Below are 20,455 nucleotides of genomic sequence, written 5' to 3'. Positions count from 1 at the left end.
ATATTAACTAAACAAGCAAACAGAAAAGACAATATGCCCACATGAATTTGGGGAAAGGGAAACACTCTTTTATGGCTGTTGATGATGCAAACTGGTATAGCAACTATGAAACTCAAGTGGGTTTCCTCAAAAAGCTAGACATTTATCTACCACATGCTCCTTACCACTCTTTAGCATATACCTAAAAGAGTATCCTTCTGTAGAGATACTTGCGGATTCTTACTCACTTCTGCTCTATTCACAGTGGGCAAAAAAAATGCAAACAGACTAAACATTTTTCAATTGGTAAATGGATAATGAATAATACTATAGTAAAAATGTGGCACATATATACAATAGACCATCATTCCGTTAAAAAGAAGAACAAAATCCTGAAATTTGCAGGTAAATGGATGAAACTGGAAATAATCACTCCAAGTGAAATAACACTGACCCGGAGGGACAATTGCTGAGCATTCCCTCTCATGTGTGGATGCTAGATTTGGTTATTTGGATATGTGTGTCTAAACTGCTATCTCTGTAGAACACAGAAAACAGTATGAGGCTACTGGCAGACATTAATGAAAAGGAGATAAAACCCAGGTGGTATGAAGAGAGAAGAATCGCATAGGAAGAGTTAAGTGGGCTGCTGGATGGGAGAGGAGAGTAGAAGAAGTAGGAGGAAGGATGAGTAACCATTGAATGTGCCATATGGAAGCCTACTATGGTGAAATCTTCCTGAAATATATGTCTAAATATATAAAAGATGTTTAGTTGGAGTTAGCCTATAATGAGGGGTGGTGGCAGTGCCTTTCTCAGAAACCACAGACTGTGAAGTAAAAAGCTAAGTGCCAAGTACCTTTGAGCTGTCAGTGGGGTCTCACAGACCCTCCCCAAACCTTACAGTTTACTGCTATTGCTCTTGGTTGTGAATTGAGTGGGAAGACTCAGTACTCCAAGGGGCACTTGGTGCCCAGTTCTGTAAAACCGGTCAAATGTCCATGACTATGGATGTCATAGATCCTATGGGAAAACCTCCTGTTGTCCTGCTATATGGACATGGTGTCACAAAGCCATCTAAATGTTCATGTTTACATCCATAGTTTATGCTTAATGTTGGTTAAAAAAAAAACATATTCTTGAAGTGGACATTGGTTAGTGCAGAGATTCCTTTTTTAAATTTTTTTATTAGATATTTTCTTTATATACATTTCAAATGCTATCCAGAAAATTCCCTATACCCTCCCCCAACCCTGCTCCCCTACCCACCCACTCCAACTTCTTGGCCCCGGCGTTCCCCTGTACTGGGGCATATAAAGTTTGCAATACCAAGGGGCTTCTCTTCCCAGTGATGGCCTACTAAGCCATTTTCTGCTACATATGCAGCTAGAGACACAAGCTCTGGGGGTACTGGTTCATATTGTTGTTCCACCTATAGGGTTGCAGACCCCTTCAGCTCCTTGGGTGCTTTCTCTAGCTTTTCCATTGGGGCCCCTGTGTTCCATCAGTGCAGAGATTCTTAACTGATGAGAGTGCTGAGAAAAAGTGACTATGGAGTGCTCAACCATAAACTGGACATCTATAGCACCTCTCCAATGCTCAGAGAACATTGCTAAGGAGATGTTAGAAGTAAGATGAAAAGCCAGAGGATGGGAAGGAGGGTTTGCTAATCTATCTTTTGGCCATGCCATGGGTATTGAATCCATGAACTCACAGCAACAGATGACTGGGCTCATCGGCATTCTGTCATTGATCAAGGAAAAGGTCATAAGCCCTAGTCCTCCCTGAGGCAGTTTATGGTTGATGGAAGTGAGGGAGTTACATTCTTCATTTTTGTAGCTTAAGCAAGTAACACCCTGCCTCCCTACCCATGCTCACGAAAGAAACGCTAACTACAGTGGACCACAAACATGGAAGTAGCAGGGGTCTCTTGGCAATAAGGTGGGAGGCAAATTATATTATACAATGCATAATAGAATCATGAAAATAAAGGTTAGGAGATAAATTGGGTAAATGAATTGAATAAATAGCGTTCATAAGAAGAAATACAAATGCCCACAGAATATTTGAAAAGAAAAGGTTGAAAATGTTCAGTCTCTAGGGAAATGTGAATTTATTCCACACTAGAATTTCATCACACACTAGCCATGTGACTACCAAGAAAACAATTTACAAGAAATACTTGCAAAGATGTGGGGGAAGATGATACATTCACTGCTACTAAGGATGTAAATTTGGGCACCACTATGAAAATCAGTGGGGAAGATCCTCAAGGAACTAAAAATGGAGCATATCCAAGGAATTCTAAATCAACATACCACACACATACAGACACATCCATGTTTATTGAAGTCCTTCTCACAATGCCCAGGATAGGGCACCAGTCAAGATGTCCACCAACAGATGAATGGATCAACAAAATGTGTTACAGATACACACTGGAGTTTTTATTTTTCCATCAAGAAGAATGAAATGATGTAATTTGCAGGAAAATTGGATCAAAGACCATCATATTAAGCAAAGTAAGCAAGACTCAGAAAGACAAAGGCTACCTGTGTTCTTTTATGTCTGTAATAATTTATGTTGTTATTAGAAGAGGAACTATAAAATAAAAGATTGGAAAAGGGGAGGTGGGGAGACAAGACATGATACTTGGATATGCGAGAGAGACAGAAGTTGTCTTTCATATGCTGGATACAGATTTAACCATCTGTACATGCCGCACACATGTACATAAAGGCAGAATGGGGAATATTTGCGAGGAGGAAGAGGACAAGTGAGGGTGAAATGGGAGGAGAGTTAGATGACAAATAAGGGCAGGCAGTAAGTACCATGATGTATGGATGAAAACATCATAATGAAGCACATGATTCCGTAAGCTAAAAACAAGAGAACTTTCAAGACACACTTTGCTGCACATCTTTCTGGTAGACTTTATCTCACCTACAGGTGACTTCTCATACAAAGCACAATGTGAAACGAGGTAAATAACGGCTGTGTTGTGTTGTGTTGTAACGTCCAGAAAAATCATGTTGGGTGCAGGTGTATTTGTTGTTACTGTTGCTATTTTGTTTATGGGGTTTGATTTGTTTGTTTTTTGGGTTTTGTTTTTGTTTTTTTACTATGTGCGATCTGGGCTGTGTGATAGGCCCCTTTCAAAGGTGTTAAACATGGAGCCCTGGCTAAACTAACAGTGTGCTACTCAGCATGTTGAAATCCCAGAGTGCAAAAAGGTGAGGTAGTTGGAGCAGACTAGCCAGAGGAGCAAGCTTCAGAGTCATGTCTAGGAGGGCTAGGAGCCAATGAATGGGGAGTTGAGTAATGATGATTACAGGTTTACAGTGAACTTGGAGAAAACAGGAAAATGAGAGCAAAGAGATGCATGCCAGGCTCCAGACCCCAGGCTCCGAAATGAGTGCATTGAAATCAATCCGTGAAAAGGGGGCTTCTCTAAACCTTACAGGAAAGAACGGAAGAAGAGAGGTGATGCTATTAGATTGTATAATGAGTGACTGCTTGCAAGTTTTAAAAAACAGACTGGTTGCTAATGCATCTCATGGAAAGACTGCCACTTCACCTTCACATATAGAGTAAGGGAGGAAGTAATTAAAGAAATCACTACATTTAATGTTGGTGGGAATGAGGACAGCAGACTCTCTAGAGAACAACTTCAAAATGTTCGCTTACCTTTTCTCCAATTTCTAGAATAAATCCAAAGTATATTTTATCATAAATAGAAAATTGAAGTATCATGAACTTTGTACAGTTGCATGAAGGGGAAATAACTATATAACGGAACACAATGTGTCACAGTTTCAGAGTAAACAATGCTTATTCTGAAATTTTTTACGCCACATAAATATGTTTAAGACCCATAAATGGTTTCCAATGTATGTTACATTATAGAACAAAATAGATTTTGAAGAAATAAGCCACTTAAAATCTGTGGGAGACGTATATGTGTGTGTGTGTGTGTGTGTATGTGTGTGTATACGTGTGTGTGTTAAACATACACTGTATGTTAGACACACAGACACATGATACATTCTACCCTCTTAAATATTAATTTTGACTCTGTGTTCTACTATTATGCCTTGTGCTTCTTAAATACATGTGTTATTTTATAATTTTTATATGGTGTATATGAGTGCTTGGCCTGCATATGTCTGTGTACCGCATATATTACTGATGCCAGAGGTCAGAAGAAGGCCTGAGATCTCCTGGGACTGAAGTGATAGGTGGATGTGGGTTCTGTGAATTGAACTCAGGTCCTCTGGAAGAATGACATGTGCTCTTAACCACTGATCCAACTCTACAGCCCCTAGTTTATAAGGTGATTTGTTTGTTTGTTTGTTTGTTTGTTTTGCTTTGGTCTTGTTTAAGTGTGTGTGTTGGGGGGACAAGAGTCTATGTTAGTCACTCCCCACTTTACTCCTTTTAGACAGTGTCTCTCAACTGAATGTAAGTTCACTGATTGTCAAGCCTGTCTCACAGTGGAGTCCAGGGTCCTCCTATCTTTGCTTTGCAGTGCCGGGATTAGATGTGGGACAAGGCCTTCACATATGAGCTTTTTTGTTTTTGTTTTTGCATATTGTGATCTGAAGTCAAGTCCTCATTCTTTAAAGAAAGCACTGTACCACTAAACCATCTCCCCAGTCCCAGAATACATAGACACTGGGTTATATTATGTGCAGATGTTTACATCTGCATGTGCATACACACATGTAACTGTCCAGTTAAAATTTTCTAGCTATAAATGGTATCATACTGTTCAAATATATTACCCATAAGTCAGATATTTATAAAGTGTGTAGTTCCCTTATGTCACACTATAACCAAAGGATGATGCCAATCTTTGAGTTGAACTATGAATATACTGCCCTCCAGTGGGCATATTTATTCTACCATCATTCTCAACAAAACGTCTTAAGACCTAAAGTTCTTACTGTATCAGAAGATATAAAAAAAAAAAAAAAACAGACAGTGACAGAGGTGAGTGTGGTCAAAATACATTATATGTATTATGAAAATTTCACAATGAAAGCTATTATTTTGCATAATTAATATATGCTACTATTTAAAAAAAAAAAGAGTAATACAATAGTTTTGTTTTTGTTTTTAAATATGCTGTCTTCAAAGTAAAATAGCCGAGGGCAAACTCACTGAGTGGAGGGAAACTGGAGAGGCACTTGATGCAGACAGTGCTGGCAGCTGCTGTTCTGCCATGTGCTTTGATACAATGGTAAGACTGTCAATACTCCAGTGTTCCTGCCCAGGTCTTTTGCAGCACAGGCAAGAAAGGATCCTAGGTGGAAGAGCTTCTGGTTCCTGACATAGGCAGGACTCTGGTGCTGCAAGCCTTCTCCTATTACTCCTTTCTTGCCTTTGGTGTTTTTTTTTTTTTTTTTTTGCCCAACAGACTAACAACTTCAGCCAGGAGCCCGTTATTCAGTGCTGTGTTCCCTGAAGTCGTGCTTACTGCATTATCTTTCAGAGCACGCGTGTTCAGAGGGTGCAGGGGAAAGGAAAAGGAAAAGCAGCAATTGGTAGCCAAGTGAGCTACTTATAAGATACATCAAATCACAGGTTGAGACCACACCCTGAGCTGTAGGAGCTTGCCCAGAGGTCCTCCAAGCTCACCTTCCATGCAGTGTTGTCAGAAAGTTCCAGCCAGAAAATAAAAAGCAATTACATGGGCTGGTCATAGCAACACTCTTGGAGAGCAACAGCAGGTTTTTGGAGACATTATCCCTCAGTTCCATGATCCTAGGTAGAAAGGCTTTGGGCATCTCTGTGGGGGCTTCCTTAGAATTGACCTGCACATCAGTGCTTGGGTACACAGCTCTTGGGAGGGTGTGTGCTGGAGGTGTCCTAGCAGAAGTCATTGGTTACAGTCTCTAACTTCCCATGTTTGATTTGCAGATTTGACAGGAAGAGGGTATGAAAGTGAGACACTCAGGAGAAGCAATATTTTGAATTTTATATTAGTCCTCTTCTGGCTTCGCATACTGCAGTCTGAAATTGTTGGACCATGATTATGTAGAGATGTTTACATTTGCATATGCACACACATTTTAGTGTTTGGTTAATTTTTCTAGCTATAAATGTATAATATAAATCTATAATAAATCTATAATATATAATATAAATCTCTGCAGTGACAGAGAGCTATGTTCACAGGAGCCTTGTGCTTGTGGGAAAATATCAAAAACATGTAAGATGCCACTACAAACCTTATCCACCAGCCTGAGGGAACGAAAGTCATCTTCAACTCAGAACACTTTCCATTTACAATGGGTTTACTAAAAAAATAATCCTTAAAACAACATTGTAAGTCTCTGAATTTATATTGGGTTTCCTGTGTGTCCCATTGTTTGGTGCTGGGAATGCAGCCTGGGGTCTCATACACGCTAAACTCACAAAATTTCCTCTGAGATACACTCACGGCCAAAAGTGACTTTTTTCTAAAGATAATGAGAAATGTCAGGGGCTCTCCTTAGGCTTCCTAGAGCTGCTTGGCAAAGTTTGTCTTTATATCATGGAAACAATGGCCCACTGGTGCAGCCCTAAATAGTTTTCAGGTCCTCCACTAACTATTTGCTCCTCTTAAATGTGTCAGAAAGCAGGCACTTGGGGAAACTGCATCAACAATGGCTTGAAAGATCTCAGTGCTGACTGAAAGGATTTCTGCAGCGTGGTGGGGATAGAAGCACAGGCACTTCTTTGGTTTATATTGGGTTTTACTATGCTGGGGTAGCTTCATTTTATAAGACAGTGACTATTGTTTTTAAATATTTTTAGGTCTGCCTTAGAGCATAAAGGACACCATGCCTTTACCACACCACATCTTTTGAGTTAGATAAAGAAGATTGGGGACAAAATTTTACTTTAAAAATGTGTCCATTGTAAAATTCTATGGTTGGGTGTCATGAGCAATATCATAATACACATTTCTGTACAGATGTTTACAGCATGTTTCTTATGGTATCCCCAGGGTGGATACACATAGGAATCACAGCACCAAGGAAAAAACACTCGTTTATATGGTGTGTTAACTTGTTATCTGTTCCTGTAACAAATGCCTGCAAAATATCAGTTTACAAAGAGAAAAGGTTCTTTGTGGCTCATGGTTTTGGAGATTGCAGTAATGACCTGTTGGCTCCATTGTTATGGGCTTGTTGCAAGACAGAACATAATGACAGGAATGTATGGCAGAGCCACACCACGTGTCTCATTATTTGGAGCTGAAGAGAGGAAGAGGAAAGCTACCCCCTGACTTGACTATTTTACATCTCTTGAAGATTCTACCTCTTCCCAATATTGCTGCTTAGACAGTTAATCCTTTAGCATACTGGCCATGGAAGGACATTCAAGATCTGAACTACAATGCCGGGTCTGATGACCTCAGTACTGAACACAAAAGCTGTTCCCCTGTGGATTGCTGAGGATACTCAGGTGCGGGCAGGTGAAATATAAGACTAGAGTATGGGATTGGGCAATGAAAAAGAAAGGCAGAGCTGAGATTTTGAGAGAGAGAGAGAGAGAGAGAGAGAGAGAGAGAGAGAGAGAGAGAGAGAGAGAGAGAGAGAGAGAACAGGGAACAGGGAACAGACAGATGGAAGGACAGAGAAGATGGAGGAAGAAGACGAACCAGATCCACATGGCTTGAAATAGCCACAGGAAGCTATGAATACCATGGAAGCAATAGAATAATTTAGGACAGTTTATCCAATCTAGGTGGGCAGCTTGTATCAATATCAATTGGCTCTGAATTCATTGTATGGGGGTTTTGTGAGTTGAGAATTTACTATTATAAATCTGACTGATAAATTACAAGCCTCTAGAGTTTTGATTTTACTGAGTTATGGGAATTTGTGATAGCGAGCCACAGGGGGCAAATGGCTGGGAAGATACAAGCAGATCAGAGGCAAGTGAACCAAGAGAAGTTGGGTGGCTGTCTCATGGAGTCCATGGGGGCAAAGAGACTGCCACAGCCACAGAGTAGCCAGCAACAGCGTGGGTTGATTTTATAATTATTACATGCAACACTCCCCCAAATAGCCATGATAGGTGGTTACCAGATCTTCCTTTGCCAGCATGTGCTCTGTGAGTTGACAGTAATTTGTACTGTCAATTCATTGTCTTTGGTAAAGCAGTAACATGCTGGTTGGTTTTTGTTATCTTAACACAAACTTAGACATATCTGGGAAAGAAGCAATCTAAAATGAGAAGATTGTTCTGTGGAGCTTGAGAGACGGCTCAGCGGTTAAGAGGACTGACTGTTCTTCCAGAGGTTCTAAGTTCAATTCCCAGCATGTGGTGGCTCATAATGATCTGTAATGGAATCTCATGTCCCTTCTGGTGTGTCTGAAGACAGCAACAGTGTACTCATATTAGTGAAATAAATAAAATAAATCCTTTTTTTTTTAAAAAAAAGATTGTTTTGTAGGCAAGTCTGTGGGGTAATGTTTTGATTTGTGATTGCTGTAGGAGGGCCCAGCCCACTATTGGGGATGCCACCTCAGAAAGGTGGTCAAGGGTTGCATAAGAAAGCAGACTAAGAAGGCTGTGAACAGTAAGCCAGTGAACAGCACTCCCCCATGGCCTCCTGGTTCACTTGAGTTCCTGGTCCGATTTCCTTCTCTGATGGATTGGTACATAGAAATATAAACTGAAATGAGTCCCTTCCTCCTCACCTTGCTTTCTGTGTTTATCACCGCAGTAGAAACCCAACCAAGACAGCTTTAGCACACTAAGATGCACAGCAGTTTCAAGAACGATTTCACTTCTCAAATGTTGTAGACCGAGAGAAAGGAAACTCATTATCAGCTTTGCAGCTCATTAGCAGCCTTACTCTGCATAAACAACCACTCATTACTGCCACAGGCAGCTCATCACGCTTACCTTCCTTCTGGGCATGGTACTTGAAAGCTGTACTAATAGGACTTTCCTAGATCCAGTAAGAATGTGGCTGTGCTCCAGTTGTCAATTGTGATGAATCCAGCATGGATATGGCTGAAATTGTGGCTGGCCCTTTGATGGCTCTGTGATCCTGAGGTGGTTACCAAACTCCTCCAGCCTCATTTGCTCCAAACATTAAACATGAAGGTGTTTGCCTGCGCTTGGCTAGCACAACTCTTTGAGAATGGAAGGATATGTTGTCTGTACCTTGAAAATGATACTCAGTGAGGGACCCCCTATCTTGTCCATTCTCCCTCTCTATAGTGTATCCAACTCCACTCCTCACATAGGCGATGTGCACCAGAGTGTGGCATCACACTGCTCTGAGGAAAGCTGCACATTTTATGATGTATGGCTGATATTTTGGATCTAACTATTCTCTTGAAAATGAGACTCAAGGACAATTATCTAATGAGATGGTAGGTATCTTTATTATATGGACAAAATGTTACTCACAAAATAACCTCTTCAATCCTTTACCCCAAAGCAGAGTACCCCCCTAGCTTCCTACATGAGCTCCTACTCTATCTTGCACCTTTCTCTGCTGTATTGAGTTCCCTTACAGACACTTTTCCATAGGATACTGACCTAGGGTTTATTCTCAGTATTGTCGCTGTTCCTCAACTCCCCCACAGACTTCTTTGCATGGAGAATGTGCAATTTAGAGACACATACTCATACATGCTATGTCCACTGACAGGCACAAGTTCAAGAGCAGTGTGAAGAGAAATGAAGGGTTGGGCAGAAAATGAGATACCAAGATGTGTATCACAAGCTTGCTTTCTATCATTCCTTGCTACAAGTCAAGTTTTGCTGTAAGATAGGTGCAGGACCATATGGTCATGTGCCTATAATTCAAAACACAGCCTCCATGAGAATAGCTATATTATTTTCCAATATTAAATATATTAAAGTTATTTTTGAAAAAAAATCTCCACAGATACCCAGATGAATGTGTGGCAGGGTTTGGAAATGTAGCCTTCTGATTTTTATTTTGTTTTGTTTTCTATAACTTTGAAATCATTTCCCGAAGCCTACTTAGTTTTACCATGGAAACTGAAAGTTATGAAGGACTCTTGCTCTTTGATCAATTCATTGATTAACTGAAATCAGAATTAGAGTGATGAATATCATTTTAAGTTATAAATATTATAGCTTATTCTTAGTATTTTAATCTTACATCAAAACATAAGAAATGGGGTTTCAAACCTTTAAAAATCTGTACAACTCAACCAAAAAAAGGGGGTTCATCTTAGGTTCTTAATAAAATTTGTATAAAATACAATTTCCTTCTTTCATTATCTGAGTAGCAACTTCAAAGGATGCTCTTGAGCACCTATCAAAAATAAAAATGAGTTCAGATGCTGATGGCCGTGGACCTCTGCATTCCAGGGAAACAATTTGATCTAGCCTTAGTATCTGTACTTCTCAAAGCATGAGCACTCATTGTGCCTGTACATCACAACTCTGCAGCATGTGCAACCTTCAAATCATCTACATACCCCTTAGCCACTGAGCCTTGTCCACATATGTCCAGGACAACATCAGGTGACCTGACCTACTACCCAGGGTACTTAACTGCTTACCGCATGGTGTAGAGAAGCGTGCCATCATCCTCCAGCCTCAGCAGCTTGTTGGGTGTCGTCATGTTGTGTGCAATGGACTTCTTCCCATTGTGGAAGAATGTGTCTGGAGTCCAGATTTTGCTGGCAAGAAGGTTGTTGAGAGGAAGACGTTGCATGGGCCCCTTAAACCGCAGCCTTTCATCTTTCCAGCTTTGTCGGAAAAACACATCAATGGTATATTCCTAATGCACAAGAAGACATCAGGGTGACATCTCAGTGGGAGAGTTCCTTACCACAGTTAATTCAGTGTGGGAATTGTCTGTGTTAGCCAGGCTTTGGTACCTACCATTTCCGTGTCGGACACTGGGCCAAAGCTGGTAACATAGATGTCTGTTCGCACCTGCGTGATTCGCTCTGAAACACAGACATAGGTTGCTTTGCACTGCCTTACCAAGAACCTCCTCTATACTGTGTTGTTGTTCTCAATGTAGTGCCCAAATTCATTCTTTGTAATTGTGACACACTTTTGTGTTTTGGAAACATAGAAAACTTGAGCAATACTCAATGGACCTGGACTGCTTCAAACTACAGATCAAATAGTGTATCCATCATTAGGAAAATGGCCTAGGGCTCATGGTACCTCTCTCCCTGGGAGTTGTCCTCAATAGATGTGGACTGAGATGGGAGTTAATGAATGAAGATACTCCTAAACCTGGAGCTCGAAGGACATCCTGCTCTGGATCCCGACTTGAGTTAATCTCCAAATAAAGCTGGAAGCATTAGGTGGCTTCAAGAAAGGGGTAATGAGAAAGGGCTTTGGTGCACACCAACACAAGTATGGCTTGAAAAAAAGAACCACTCCTCCTTAGATGACATTGTGAGTTGTTTAAAACTCCTGTCACAGGGTCCTACTATATTATTAAAGTAATGGGATATACAGAATTGATCAAAAGGATCAATAATACTGGGGCAGGGAACTAATGTTTTCCATGGGTCAGAACCTATCACCACCCACACTAAAGCACTCCAAGCAGCCTGATGTCACAGTGGGATCAGTTTGCCTGGAGCTCCTCTTCTGGTGATAATCCACTAATTTGCCATGTCTGGGTAGTGTGATTGAAGGGCCTGCCTTCTGGATAAGATACAATCCTACTGAACTCTCTGATTCGGATCATCCCATTAGGCTCTCTGATGAAGGAGTAGTAGTGGCACAGACCGCCTGAATAAAACTCCTGAGTTTCTGGTGGCTCAACAGTCCTCTCTATGCTTGGGCCCTCTGAATGTGCAAACAGATGGGACCATCAGGCACTGAGCCCGATAATGTCTTTCAGTGGCTTAGAGAGATGTGGCCAAACCTGAGAGGACTTTTCTTGCCCTAAAATCTTTGAATACAAATCTGTGCTTTTTAAAAAATCTTCATTAATAATACAAACACTAGAGAACTCATTTTACTTCAAGAATGCCTCTGGCAAAGGGTGGAAACCTCATAGTTTGTATGTACAGGAGCAAAGGTAGTAGATGCAGAGTTTAGAAGTGGTTTCTCTTTTAGACCTTCACTGGGGTTCAGCAGCTTTCCCCTTTAGATATGCAGAGACATTGTAAATACCTTAACTATGATCTCAGTGAGAAATCATACACTCATGATGTAGAGATATGAATAAAAACTGCAGTGGACAATGGACTTCTGATGCACATTTACAGATAAGGGACTTGGGGCTGTTTTATTATTGGGTACTCAGCTTTAACAGCACCTATGAACTCAGTTCTCTCCTAAGGAACCAGAATGGACTATCTGATTATTCGGAAAACAGAGAGTCTGAACACTTTGTTAAGGAGACCACTTTCCTCCAGCTTCATGGATCTGTAAAATGATAACAGGACATGATATAGATTGGTTTTAAACTCAGAATCCTGACAAAGTAATTCTCTTAGAAGTTATGTAAATTTCAGTTAGAGTATCTTTATGGTTAAGGGAGATTTCTCCCTGGACTTTCACGAGCCTCAGCTGGAAACACACTCACCTCCCAGCCCAGGCCGCAGTCTGTTGTCATAGCCATCCAAGAGTCCGTCCAAGATCCTGGTGAATATTGTGATGTTGTCATTGGTCTCGTCTTGTACAGAACTAGTTGGCATTTGTGAAAAGCTTTTAAACAGAGAAAGGAAAGAAGGAGAAAATTCCATTTGCTTTGTATAAATATTTTTTTCAAGACAGGAACACAATACTCACATGGCATCTGACCTTGGAGGACTGGCATCTGAGAAACATACCGCCCACACTGCCTTGGCTGGTCACTGGATTCCTTTAATGAGCCCTGGATCTTGACTATTCTTTCTTCTGCTCTAGGCCAAATGGCTGCCAACTTAAACTTAACATCATGTTCCTGGTTCCTCACTTTTTTTTTGAAGAGCTGAAGGTCCATGTTTCTTTTCTAAATGCCAGGCTACTCTTACAGGAGAGTGTTCTGTGGCTGTGATATGCTGCATCGCAGACTGTGGCTATCAATGCTATAGCCACGTTTTGAAAACAAAAACAAAACAAAAAAACGAAAAACAAAAAACAAACAAAAAAACAAGAGCCTCTGAGGACTAGAAGAATGATGAAATCTCATGGTATTTTGGAACTTTTCTTTAAATAACAAAAATGAGTTTGCAAGTCATCAATAAGAACAGGGAGGCTAAAAATTTCAACCCAAGAATGGTCTGGTAGCACACAACTTCAATCCCAGAACTCAGGCTGCAGAGGCAAGCAGATCTCAAGACCATCCTGGCCTACACAGTGAAATCATATCTCAAAACTTTATATAAGAAATTTACCTGAGTTGGAAGACAAGACAGTGAGCACAGATCTCACTGCACCCTTACTAGCAGGCTGGCCTTCAGAAAAGGTACAAAAATATTCAAAGAATATTCTGGTGTGAAGTCTTCCAGACTATAAAATAAGGGGAAGCTGGAGATGGAAGCAAGAATCGACCCACTTAGATGCAATCAACGAAAATGCATGGTTTTCAAGAGCCAAGTGGGGAAAGGGCACTTGCATTCTACCTCAGCTTCTCACAGGAAGATGTGCAGACCTGGCATCCCACAGCCAAGTTCCAAGAACTTAGTATGGCAGACACGCAGCAGTTCTGACCTCAGTATCTACCTGGAGCAATGCTGAACAAGCCAAGGAGACTAGCTGGGGGACAGAAAGTCTACATACCCAGGAGACTAGAGTGTGCCTGAAGACAACAGAGACTCCTCCATTTATTTCCGTTGATTTCAGATGTGCAATCAGCACTTGACGTGCAAGATGGTCTTGGCTTCACAGACTCAAGGCAGATTACTGGATGAAATTCAGTACTCTTGGCTCTCAGAAAAAGAGCACATGATTCCTGGCACTTCCCCCAGAAGCCTGGCTGTAGGATGCCAAATCTGCATAAGCACTTTCTTTCACGCAGTTGTTGAAATCAAAGTTGCCATCTCCCTGTGAGAAGCTGAGGTCAGAATGCACATGCCCTTTCCCTACTCTGCTCTTGAAAACCATGCATTTTCATTGATTGCATCCAAGCAGATCAATCCTTTACTGGCCCCAAAGCAAGTCCCTTTAGAATAAGCATAAAATTCCCTTGATCTAAATTTCACATCACCACTAAAATGAGTACAGCTGAAGCTAGCACAAGCTAAAATTCAGTCCTGTTAGTACAGAACCCACAAATGTGAATATTTTATTCTTTTATTTTAAAATACTGAGAACTTTTAATTTCTTTCTTTCTTCTCTTCTCTTCTCTCCACACCACCCCCTCCTCATTTATTTGCGACAAGGTCTCTTTGTATAGCTCTGGTTATCCTGAAACTTATTTTGTAGCCCAGACCAGGCTAGCCTTGAACTCACAGAGACCCACCTGCCTCTGCCTCCTGAGTGCCAAAATTAAAGGCAGGTGCTATCACCTGGCTATACTATGTGCCTCTCATTTCTAATACCTGTGATAATTTCATTCTTCAGAAGGAAGAATGGAGCCCCCATAGCTAGTAGGGGGTTGAAAAGCCTTGAGGCATGTGGAATTCATAAGAAGAATGTTATCCTCTGGTCTTGCCTTGTTGACTAAAAACTGGTCCCCAAAAGTCTGGCCTTATAGTCTGCTTTTCAAGGCATTCAGAGATTGTCAGTCTGGTTTTCCAATTTAAGGCAATTTCCAGATGCCTAGCAAGGGAAGGGTCTCAGTGTTTCTTCAATTTAAAAATTAACATATGAGAATATACAACTAAAGGGAACAACATTGTCACTCCTCACACATTCATCTATTTTCTGCTATTTAAGGTACCCAAGGAACTTCACCCAAAAGTCTTAAACATAAAAATGACATAATAGGTAGTCCAGAATTTATAAACTGTACACTATTCTGGGAATTGTATTTCTGGGTATCCACACTGTATATGGTACCTGTGAATTAGTCGTTTGAGAGCTATCTCAGTTGGAGTCACATCATTGTAAAGTACAATGTCAAGTAGAATTTAGTTTACTTGATAAATGGTCCTAAGTACAAAGACAATGATGTTGGCAATCACATTACAGTGTATGACTTTTGTATTTTGCTATTGTTGGTTTTATTTTAAAGTTTTATTTATTTTTGGTAAACAATTTGTTTTAGATATTTTCTTTATTTACATTTCAAATGTTATCCCCTTTCCTATTTTCCCCTCCCAAAATCCCCTATCTCCTCTCCCCTCCCCCTGCTCCCCAACCCACCCACTCCTGCTTCCTGGCCTGGCATTCCCCTATACTGGGGCATAGAACAGGACCAAGGGCCTCTCCTCCCATTGATGACCAACTAGGCCATTCTCTGCTGCATATGTAGCTAGAACCATGAGTTCCACCATGATAATTTATAGTCTGTACCACAGTGTTCATTATAGGAAAGAACTTAAAAGATGGAATTTATCTAGTACTATCCTAAATTTTAGGCATATACCAGAGGTTTAGAATATAAATCAAGGTGCAATTATTTCATCTTTCAAGGACCTTTCTAAGCTTGTCCATTATCAGTTGTGAAATGTTCTTCAATCATATTGGATAAGAACATCCCTGGCCATCAAGAGAAAATGATCTGATGGTATCACTGGCTATTTCCGTAACAGTGGGCCAGAGTGTTGCTTAGCATTCTCTCTCTCTCTCTCTCTCTCTCTCTCTATATATATATATATATATATATATATATATATATATATATATATATATATGCTGTTTCATTGTTTTGGGCAAACTGCTATGCTCCTTGGATCTGAATCTCACTTTACACATACCCAAATTCTCACCAATCCCACGGATGGATAGAGTGCTTATGAATTCCAGAGATGATTTCATTTATTGAACACATATTTTAATTCATTACTTTTTATTTTATGTGCATGGCTATTTTGCCTGCATGTATGTTTCTGAAACAGGTACATGACTGGTGCCTACAGAAGCCAGAAGATGGTATTGGGTTATTTGAAACTGGAGTGATGGAGGTTGTGAATCACCATGTGGGAGCTAGGAATTGAATCTAAGTCTTCAGGAAGAACAGGAAGTATTCTTAACTTCTGAGACATCTCTCGAGCTAGACACAGGTTTTTTAAAGATATAGTTTAAAATGTCTACTCACACTACTTATCCATAATGACACTTCACTTGGAGAAGCTTCAGTATCTTCCCTGCCCTGATATAATTTCCTCCTGTACTGATCTTTAGTTCTTCCTATAGCAGCATTCAGTGATGCTGGGTCTGGAGTATTTTCTATGCTATATTAAATAGTCATGTACTAAGAGGAGCAGAAAAAAGACATCAAGAAAAGAAGATCTCTAGAAATGCCTCTTAGGGCAGAGGCAGGGCTTCATCTAGCTTCTGTTGTATTGGGAGTTTTCTTTGCTTATTTTCCATAATCAACCTGATAAATGAATCAACTGCAATAAGTGGTCGTTCAATGTCCTATTCTCCCAGTACAGAGGAGATTGCAAGTACTGTTTGCTGCCCTGGCACAGTGCCTCCTTCACCCACAGATATCTGGGGACTTGGTTATGCCTCCATCAAACTGCAAGATCTTTAAAAACTACTTTTTATGCAAAAAGAAACTCTCGTTTGACTCAACAAAAGCCCATGAAAAGGAAAACAGCCAGGGCATACTGGAATCTGTGTACAGTGAGAAACAGTGTCACTGAAGAGCCTCAGGTGGAGCTATGGGGCTTCACCAGGCAGGCCTGGCCACCATCCATCTTAACACTGCTGAGTGTACTCAAGGAGGAGGGGGTCAAATCACAATTGTCGCTGAACTGCTTCAGGAACAAGATAAAGACCTTTGAAGGAGTAGAATTTTTTTATGAAATGAAACTAAATCTGCTATTATTGACATGTATTTTCAACATAAAAATACGTTTAAATGTTGGCAACTTCAATTATAATCAAGGCTAAAATAGCAAAATTCTCTTAAAACATGGAAGTTTCTTTAGAGTTCATCAATATTACTTCTGAGAACATGCAACCCTTATCCAGTGCTCAAGTTATGGCCTTTGCACATTTGTTGGTCTTTCAAAAAATGGATTCTTTTGTTATTATTTCTTAAGATGCATTTTTAAGTTTAAGTTAGTTAGTTAGTTAGTTAGTTAGTTAATTTACATCCTGGCCACAGTTTTCCATCCCTCCTCCCCTGCTACATCTTTTCTACTCCCATGCACCCTCCTCCCTTTGTCTTCAGAAGAAGAGAGGTCCCCATAGGTATCAACCAGCCTTGGCATAGCAAGTTGCAATAAGACTAGGCGCATCTTCTCCTATTGCGGCTAGATGAAGCAGCCCACTTGGGAGAAAGGATCCAAAGGAAGGAAACAGAGTCAGAAAGAGCTTCCTCTCCTGCTATTAGGAGTCTCACATGAAGAGCAATCTACACAACTGTTACATATGTGCAGATGGCCTAGGTATATCCCATGTATGCTCTTGGATTAACAGTTAAGTTTTTGTGAACTCCTATTAGCCCAGGTTAGTTGATTCTGTAGTTTTTCTGTGGTGTCCTTGACCCCTCTGACTCCTACAATCCTTGCTCTCCAACTTCTTCAGGATTCTGCAGCTCTGCCTAATGTTTGACTGTGTGTCTCCTCAGTTTCTGGGTGAAGCTTCTCTGATGATAGCTATGCTAGGTTCTTGTCTGCAAATATAGAAGAGTATCATGGGTGGTATCCTCTTTTGGCATGGGTTTCAAACTGGACCAGCCATTGGTTGGCCACTCCCTTAATTTCTGCTCCAACTTTATCCTTTGTACTTCTTGTAGGCAGGAAAAATTGTAGGTTGAAGGTTAAAAGTCAAGTGACAGATCATGCTAGCGAGAATATGGAGGGAAGGGAAAACTCCTTCCTGGCTGGTGAGAGTACATACTTGTACAACTACTTTGGAAATCAATTGGGTGGTTTCTCAAAAAATTGAGAATAGATCTGCCTCAAGCCCCAGATATACCACTTTTGGGCATATACTCAAAGGATGCTCCACCATACCACAAAAATGCTTCTCAAATATGTTCATAGCAGCTTTGTTTGCAATAGCCAGAAACTTGAAACAGTATAGATGACCCTCCACTAAAGAATAGATAAAGAAAATGGAATTTAATGAAATACTACTCAGCTACTAAAAACAATGACATCATGAAATTTGAAGGCAAATAGATGGAACTAGAAAAGATCATTCTGAGTAAGGTAACCCAGACCCAGAAAAAGAAGCATGCTATATACTCACTTATATTAGCCGTAAAGTAAAGGATAACCATATTATAAGCCACAGATCCAAAGAAGCTAAATAACAAGGAGGGGTCTAGGAGGGCCACATGAATCTCATTGAGAAGGGGCAGAACAGACTTAGTTATTATAGTTATAGTTATAAGTATAGGTAGGCAGGAGGGGGAATGGACAGGGAGAGTATGGGTACAGGAGGGATCAACTTGGGAGACAATGGAGGGAGAGAGTACTTAAAGAGAAAACTGGAATGGGAGAGGGGTTCATCTCTGGGATGAGCTAAAACCCTAGGGCAATGGAAACTCCCAGGAGTCTATGAGGGTGACCTAGTGAAGACTCCTAGCAATGGGAGATATGTAGCCTGAACTTGCCTTTCTTGATCCAGGCAAGACTTCCAATGGAAAGATTGAGACACCAGCCCAGCCAGAAAAGAGATTCTTAAGACTGAAGAAATGCCTTTCAATCTAGAATCCAAACCTGTGGGCCCTCGGGTCCCTTTCATAATTGTTGTAGGTTTGCATAGCATCTGCACACTGCCTCTCTTATACTTAAATGATCTCTAGACCTACTTTAACAACCCAATGGTTATTAAAACATGTTATTTATGGAATAACACAAGGAAAAAAGTTTATATATGCTTGGTTTAAGAAGCAGTTTTTAGTCAAATATGGAAAATATGTGGTCGAATCCACAGATACAGAATTTGTAGGTATGTTGAGCCTGAATAGAACCAACCCAACCTGTTTTTTAGAAAATTCCTCCTTTTTACAGTTCCTTTCCTAGTTCATACAGAAGGCACAAGGGTTTGACCTGGTGATTCTGATGAATTGGGTTTGACAAATAAGTGACACAAATGAGCCCCATTTTCTAGGCTGGTGAAAGCAGTGTCTCTGGATGGGGTGGGGGCGGGGGACACTGGCGGGTACTACAGAGTTCTGAATGTACTGGAATCCCTGTCATGGAAGATCCAATTTCTAATTCTGATAAACTGATTTTAGGAACCGCCATCTCATGAAATCCGATCCACCAGTAGGCAGACTTTCCAGGCAGTCTTTAAGAGAAATAAATTGTGCATGCCTTCAGCAAGAGTGAAGTCTTCCAAGTCCAGGAATTTTTCTCACTCAGTGTTGTCTCGTTCCTGGCCTTTCCCAGGCAGTAGCTTCTCAATTTCTGGCTCCTGGATACTTGGTTGTAACTGATTGCAGAGGAAATAAGAAAGAGTATTTGTGGAGCCTGACTCTTATCTAGAGACCTTCCTGTGTGGTCCTGGTGGAAATGCATGTTCTGAGGCTAAGGTGCAGGCAAGTGGGCTGCCACAGAGCCAGTGATATAGGCTCCAGCAGCCCTTGAGTCTTCATATACTTCACTGGGGATGCCAGTAATGGCTTCAATGACTGGTGTCTGAACCCATGTTTCACTCTGGTGAGATGTAGGCACAGGAAGAAGGCAGAGTTGTACCTGACACAATTATGAAAATCATTAGTACTGGAGAATTTCAGTTGTGCCCAGAAAGGGTCACTTCACAAAGCATGGCAAGATAGTAACATAAGGGAGAGAGAGAGAATATGGACTCTGTCTAGGTTTGGAATGATAGAAAACAGACATGAATTTTTGAGACTGAAGATTTGCATTAGAGCAAGCTAATGAAAGAGGTACTAGAGAAAATTATGAACAGTTGTCATAAATTGGCAACTGGCATTTGCAGAAGGAGTGGGAGAGCTGTGATAAAAGCCAGCACTAGGGTGTCACTGCTCCTCGGTAATAGAATGCTGTAAGGTGTCAGACTCTAGGTAACAGACCACTGCAAGGGGCTAGCCTCTGGGTGACAGAATACAGCAAGGAGGTAGCCTCTGAATAACAGAGCACTGCAAACACCAAGTACTGGGTAACAGGGCACTGTAAGCACCGGGCACTGGGTAACAAGACACTCACTGTCAGTACCAGGTGCTGGAAGGGGCCGCGGTCTAGGATCACCCATCAATACTACAACCCTTTTAAAAGTCAAAATTGTAACCTGTACCTAGGTAACTAATCACACACAAATCTATAAAATCCTTTGAATGCTGTGCTTTTAAAATCTTCCTGAAGATAATGGAAACCTGAAATCTCTTTGAGCAGGGGCATGGTCTGCTTATAAATTATAGACTTGGGAGAGGTAAGATGAAAAAAAAGAGGCCAGTAACTTAGGAAACAACAATGGAGACAAGAGATGGACACTCAAG

At 40.8% G+C, this 20,455-nt stretch overlaps 1 protein-coding gene across 6 annotated transcripts in view; it reads right to left on the bottom strand.

The window, feature by feature from the left end:
- Gabra5 (gamma-aminobutyric acid type A receptor subunit alpha5) overlaps positions 1-20,455 on the bottom strand; it is a 102,006-nt gene that overhangs the window by 70,064 nt on the left and 11,487 nt on the right. For all 6 annotated transcript variants that reach the window (XM_021167136.3, XM_029480225.2, XM_029480224.2 and 3 more), the window contains 3 exons: positions 12,527-12,648; positions 10,852-10,919; positions 10,527-10,747 (listed from right to left, as the gene is read on the bottom strand). In XM_021167136.3, coding sequence (XP_021022795.1) covers positions 10,527-10,747; positions 10,852-10,919; positions 12,527-12,648 — 411 coding nt within the window. The remainder of the gene's footprint in view (positions 1-10,526; positions 10,748-10,851; positions 10,920-12,526; positions 12,649-20,455) is intronic.

Source organism: Mus caroli, unplaced genomic scaffold (assembly GCF_978045245.1).
Source record: "Mus caroli unplaced genomic scaffold, Mus_caroli_1 scaffold_8, whole genome shotgun sequence".
NCBI classification, from domain to species: domain Eukaryota; kingdom Metazoa; phylum Chordata; class Mammalia; order Rodentia; family Muridae; genus Mus; species Mus caroli.
Note: the sequence above shows the minus strand (reverse complement) of the source record. Positions and strands in the feature narration are given on the sequence as shown.